At 34.9% G+C, this 7,106-nt stretch overlaps 1 protein-coding gene across 1 annotated transcript; it reads left to right on the forward strand.

The window, feature by feature from the left end:
• Window positions 1-6,164: 6,164 nt before the first annotated feature.
• Window positions 6,165-7,106, forward strand: LOC102471242 (olfactory receptor 8K5). Its single transcript, XM_006148721.1, has one exon. The coding sequence runs from the start codon at window positions 6,165-6,167 to the stop codon at window positions 7,104-7,106; it is 942 nt and encodes a 313-aa protein (XP_006148783.1).

A 7,106-nucleotide genomic window follows, 5' to 3' on the forward strand; every position in this document is an offset into this window, starting at 1 on the left:
GTGCGTACAGAGGAAAAAGACCGCAAAAAAAAAAAAAAAAAAAACACAAGTTATAATGGTACACATTCATAAACTGGACTTTCTAAGAATTAAAACATATAATTTATACAATTTATACAAATCTAGGCATGAATGAACTTCTTGTCATATGTTGAGTGTAAAAAAACAATCCCTAAAAATCACAAATAACACAACATTTATAAAGTATTCTTCAAGCTACAAAATTATAGCAATGGAAAATAATTCAGTGATTGTCAGCAGTTAGGAACAGGTACAGAGGAGGAGGGCAGTGAGGTTGGTATAAAGGGGTAGGTAAACAGACTTTTATGGCAATGGAGTTTTCCTGCAATTTGACTGTGATGTCTGTCCACACCAATCAATGTGAACATGCAATAAAATCGCATAGGACTGAATACGCAAACAAATTACCTCATGCAAAACTGGTGAAATTCATATTACAATTCTGGTGTATTATACAAACCCAGTTTTATAGTTGTGATATCATACTATAGTTATTCAAGATGATACCACTGGGAAAATTGGATAAATATTATTTCATTATTTCAAAAATGAAAATGTTTTCAAATATATTTATTTTACATTTATTCACTAAACATCATTACAGCATACAAAATGCAATTTCCCATCCAGAATACACTGTATAGTTGCTTAATAAAACATGCTATCATCATCAAATATTTATCCATTTCTTGTTTCTCATATATATATTTTTCCCCTATTTCTCACCCTTTTCTATTTTCCATCCTCCTCCCATCCTGTCTCTGGTATCTGCAGTTGTTCTCTGTTCATTCTTCCCACCACATTTTATTGATTCACACAATATCTTAATTAATCTAACTACTTTCAATAGCAAATTCAGCTGATATCTACATATCTGTGAGCACACCAGGTGTAGTAGTTAATAACTGTCTCACATGTGTAAGTAAAATAATATATCTTAACCTCATTTCTAACTCATGGCTTTTATTTGAACACTAAATGAAAAAAGCTTATATGATAGCGATAAAGTCACGGTGTCATCATGGCTTTGGAAATGTTCCAGTTTTAGCAGAACAGAATTTGCCAAAGTATTTTCCATTGTTATTTAATTGCTAATTCAGTATGAGTACCTTTAATCGTTCAAGTCTCCAAGGAATCAAATACATCATCTATGTTTGTTTCTTTCTTTAAGCTGTCTCTACATATTGTCACTGGAGAATATGTAGGGTGTCCCAGATAATTAGTTGGCAAATCAAGGTAACTTTTTGTCTCTCAGGTGATTCTGGCATAACCATCTGAATGAATTGCATGCTACTTCCTTGGGGAACATCACAAAGAAGGAGGAAAACTATAAATTTTTTTCTATTCAAACAAAAAATAAGAATTATTGAACATAAGAAAACTTGATTTTTCATTAAAGGTGAGTGGGTAAGAATTGACATTCCGTTTGATAATAATCTGACTTTGATGAGTCATGGGTTTGACTATAGACATGCTTGTGGTGACACTATGATACCTGATTACTTCAAATGAAATATTCAGTACATCCTTTGTTAACTAGGATTCCTGATGTGGTGTTTTAGCACATTAAATATTACTAATTGAACAGATCTCCTTGATCTGTGTGATTTGCAGGAATTGGTAATGGCATTGAGATGTTGGAAGTGAAAAGTTAGAACGTCTCAAAAAGTCAGTAGGGATCCCATATATTAGAATTTGTTAGGATTAGAATTTGTAGAAAAAAATTCAGGATGCTTAGGGATGATTGGCCTTCAAATAAACAACAAATAGATTTTAGTTATAGGACCTATAAAATATTTGAGAACAAATAAATACTATTTTAGTATAAATATACCCAATATGATACTATAAAATAATATTTTAATATTAGTATTAGACAAGTAATGTTTTATAAACTTTGATTAATTTTTATATTAATTTGTATTGCAAAAATTTGCAAAGTTTTTAGCTGTTTTTCTACAGAGTTTCTTATTATTGTGACTTTTTTTGTAACAGACATTACTAACTGATTAAATAACCTTAAAAACAAATAAAAATGACTTTTCAGAATTATGGTATTATCAGGACCCATATGTGGTATAGTGGTTAAGGTGCTAGACTCCCACTGGCCTACTGCAGTTCTAGTCTTGGACCTAGAGGCTTGCTTTCTCACTCCTCTCCTACATATCTCCCTTTGTTGCCCCCATAGCAAGTTAAAAATAATAATAAAAAATAAAATGAAGAAACCCCTGTCTTCTGGACAGGGAGAGAGACTTAATAAACACTAGACTAAACTTTTCCAAACATTAGAGACCTCAAAGTGCTGACCGGGTACTAGAATTCTAAAGTCCTGTGTTCAATTGAGCCCATTTCCCAGTCTCCAATAAAACTCTATAATAAAAGACTCTGAAACACTGCCTGTGAATTAATTTTTTCAGAAGTGGGTAGGCTTAATGTTTTCTTATTTGTGGGAGAAGAATGAACCAGAAAAGGAGAGTGAAACTCAACAGAGACACAAAAGACAGCTCATCTAAGAAAAGGGAATGGATATGACTTACCGGGCATCAGTATTGCCCCCTTACCTGACCCTATTCTTTGGATCAGAAGGGAAAATCAACTGCATTTGTTATTTTCTATCTTTTGGATAATATCTAGCCTAGTGAGGTGAGATAATATCCCACTGTGGTTTTAATTTATATTTCCCTGGTGGTCAGTGAGGTTGAGTCTTATTTAATACACCTGTTGGATACTTACATAGTTTTTGCATAAATGCCTATTTATGCCTTTTCATTTTTTTTAGAGAGATTTTTGCTATAGGACCTGTGTGCTCACTGGAGAGACAGAGAGAGACAGAAAACAATAAATCACCCCCCAGGGAAGATGGCCACACCGCAATTCCTACCCCTGTGTTCTCCTCTTGGGACTTTGGGCATGCATACACATCACCCAGCGTGAGTTTCAAGCCACCACCGGGTCTGGGACTTGAATCGTGATGGACTACATGGGAGTCCAGCGACATAACCATTTTGCCATCTGCTGGTCCATTTTTGTTCATTTTTAATCAGATTTTTAAAACTTTGTTATTAAGTTCTATATAAATTTTGGATGCTAATCCCTTGTCAGATGTACAATTTGCAATTTTTTTCTTTTGGTGGTGCTATATTGAATTAGTTCCCCAAATTTCATGTGTCAGAAACCTAAGTAAAGATATTAAGAAGGTAGAAACTTATCCAAATATGTTATTAATAATTAGGGTTAAGGCCAGCAGGTGGCATAGTAGTTAAGGCCCTGGATTCCCAATGGCTAAAAGTGATAGGAGTCCCTGACCCAGATGCTTGAAATCTGAGCCAGATGCTTGAAAGTTGAACCAGGCGCATGTGGGTGAGTGCCCCAAATTCCAGGAGGAAAATGAAGGAAAAAGGATTGCGGCATGGCCGTGCGCCTCCAGGGGGCGATGTCTCACTTTCCCTGTCTCTAGAAAGTACAAGCACCCTGTGGCAAAAAAAAAAAGGTAGGGCTTTTGAGAAGACATGAAAACATTAAAATTAGATAGGATCATCAGAGTAGGGCCATAATTGAATTATGGTGGATTTTTAAGTAGACAGGGAGAGATCAGAGCCCAGTTGCTGACACAGACACAATAGCATGAGCATACACACGCTTGTCCTGCCACCATGTGATACTCTATGCCACCTGGAGATTCTTCAGAGTCCCCTCCATAAGAAGACCCTCTCCAGATATGGCACTTAAACTGGATCTCCAATACTGTGAGTTAAATAAATTTCTATTTTTTAAAATTATTCCATCTGTGATATTTTGTTATTAGCAACAGGAAAACAAACTAAAACATGTAAATTGTCCCTTCACTCTATTAATCACTTCGTTTGCATTCAGAACTTTTTTATTTTATAAAATCCCACTTGTTTATTTTTGCTTTTGTTGCTTTTGCTATTGATCATTATTCAATGGATACATGTATCAAAATTGTATTAATTATATTGTACTCCATAAATAGTTACAATTATTATGTGTCAATTTTTAAAAAATGGCAAAATTGACAAATACAAAGTATAACATATTCTGCGACCAGTAGATGGTGAAATGGTTACATCTGTGGACTCTCATGTAGTCACCTGGTGTTCGAGTCTCAGACCTGGCAGCTTTAGATCCACACTGGATATGTGTGCATGTGTGCTCAAGATCCCAAGGGGAGAATGGAGGAGAAGGGACTGTGGCATGGCCATCCTCCCTGGGGGGGGGGGGGTTGATTTCTTGCTTTCTATCTCTCTGTCTCTCCACTGAGTGCACATGCCCCATAGCAATAATCTCTCTCTTTAAATAATAATAATAATAATTAATAATAATAACATATTCTTCTGATTGCTGTCTACTGTTACAATGTGGCTTCTTGAATCTAGCTTTAAACTGTTGGTTTGGATCTTGTGGTGAGTCCTTAAAAGTATCTCCTTCAGAATTATCTGGCTAAAGCCATCATTACATTCCATTAAAATAATTCTACTCTACATCTTATCTGACTTAATATTTTGAACTCCAATGAATTCTCTAATTGAAAATCATACTTAGAGAATAACTGTTCTCCACTGAGTTTAGGTAATCTTAATGTGATAGGAAGGGAATTCAGGTAATGGATTATACTAAAGCAGTTTCACTATCTTCAGTCAGAGCAGTTCCACTCTGTTTAACTGATGTTCTGTGTAAATTTGTTAAAGAAAAAGGCTATATTTATCACCAATATTTATATCAGTGTTATATTCTATAAATGCTCCTTTATATAATACCAGAAATAAATGACAGTAGGACATTATGTAATAAATTCTAAAGTAAACATTTAAATTTCTTATCTTTGTTATTATCTCCATTGTGTTATAATAGAGAGAATAAAGCATATAATAATAATCAAAATCTCTCAATATTAATGTAAGACCTGTTTTAGCAGGGAATTGATCCAGATCTTGCGTGTCTTAAAGATTATCCTAAAAGGATTTTCTTAAATAAATAACTAAACAAGTAAATAAAACAAGACACATAAGCTGAGACATAAGGTTATAGTTAAGAATGAAAGAAGACTATTATAATTTCAACTCATGGCTGCCAAAATCCTAAACTCTATAAGCGTTTTTTGTTTATGAAATTTCAGACACAATTAGATGTACTATGTAGAACTGTTCTTAGAAGACTTTTGTAAAGCAGACTATATACTGCTGTCTGAAAATAAATGTCATTAATGTTGAACTATATAAATATAGTCACTGAACATAAAATAAAGTATTATTATCTCAATACACCCTTAGCTGGAATCTACAGATCCTTGTAGACCCACCAGTGCACACCTATATTAGCTGAACTGTGATGAGTAGAAGTTGTAACAGAAACAGAAAGTAGACTTAATTGTGTTTAAAAGGTTGGTGGGAGGATCAATGGCAATGATTAAGATGGATGGATCCCACATGGCTCACTGCCTGATTGGAATTCCAGATTGATGACTTGAAGGGCATGATGGGCAAGTACGCATGTGTGCCCCAAATCCCAAGAAGAGTATGGAGGACAGGGGATTGTGGCATGACCATCCTTACTGGGGGTGCTTTCTCACTCCTCTGCACATTGTCTCTGGAGAATGCATGTGCCCTATATAAAATTAAAAATATATGTGTTATGTTTGCAAATTGTATAATAAAAAAATTGCAAGTGCATTAAGCTTGAAAGTGCAAAGAGGCAACCCTAAAACTTAAAATTCATTAGATTTATGTTATTTCTTCACTCTGTAAGATTATCAAAATTTGAGAAGAAAGCTCAGAAAAAACAAGTGTACTAACAAAAGCTGTGATACATTTGTGTAGAAAAAGTCTAATATTTTTATACTAATTACTATAACTTTTTATTATTAGTGACTATGGCCAAGCATTACAGACAGTATTGAGTTTAATGCATGTCTTACCAGTGTATGTGTTTCATATGGATTCCTCCTTTATGGAAGTGGCCTATTCTATTTTTTATTTTAATTTCAAAATCAGATAGGGGAATTATTTTTTATATTATGAGAAAGATATTTATTCTGTTAGAATTACTATAAATTGTTCAGAAGACTTAAAAGGAAAGTTTGTAACCGAGCCCCTGTTCCTTTCTAGAAGTGGTAACTGGACTAAATGGGTCAAAAGAATCTCACAGTTTTGACTGAATTCATTCTGCTGGGAGTCACAAGGCAACCTGAGCTGCAGCTTCCCCTTTTTGGGATATTCCTCATCATCTACATAATCACAGTGGTGGGCAACTTGGGCATGATCTGTCTGATCCAGGTAGACTCCCGTTTATACACACCTATGTATTTTTTTATCAAACACCTGGCTTTCATTGATCTTGGGAATTCTACTGTCATTTGTCCCAAGATGCTGGTCAATTTTCTCGTGGACCAAAATACCATTTCCTATCATGCATGTGCCGTACAGCTGGCTTTCTTTCTTACGTTCATTATTAGTGAGTTTTTCATCTTGTCAGCCATGGCTTATGACCGCTACGTGGCCATCTGTAACCCTCTGCTGTACAATGTTGTCATGTCTCAGAGACTTTGTTATGTGATGGTGGGCATTCCTTACCTCTACAGTACCTTTCTGGCTCTTGTGTTTACCATTAAGATTTTTACTTTGACCTTCTGTGGCTCTAATGTCATCAGCCACTTCTACTGTGATGATGTTCCCTTGTTACCTATGCTCTGCTCAAATGCCCGGGAAATAGAGTTGCTAATTATACTATTTTCAGCATTTAATTTGATTTCCTCCCTCTTAGTAGTCTTGGTATCTTACATGCTCATTCTGGTAGCCATATTTCAAATGCATTCTGCAGAAGGCAGGAAAAAGTCTTTTTCCACCTGTGGTTCTCATCTCACAGCAGTTGTTATATTCTATGGGTCTCTCTTCTTTATGTATTTGCAGCCCAAATCCACTCACTCCTATGATACTGATAAAATGGCCTCTGTGTTTTACACTTTAGTGATCCCCATGCTTAACCCCTTGATCTATAGCTTAAGAAACAAGGAGGTAAAAAATGCCTTCCATAGAGTATTTAAGAATTTATCTAAGTTTTGTATTTAA

This window comes from Tupaia chinensis, unplaced genomic scaffold (assembly GCF_000334495.1).
Source record: "Tupaia chinensis unplaced genomic scaffold, TupChi_1.0 Scaffold000242_1, whole genome shotgun sequence".
NCBI lineage: Eukaryota > Metazoa > Chordata > Mammalia > Scandentia > Tupaiidae > Tupaia > Tupaia belangeri.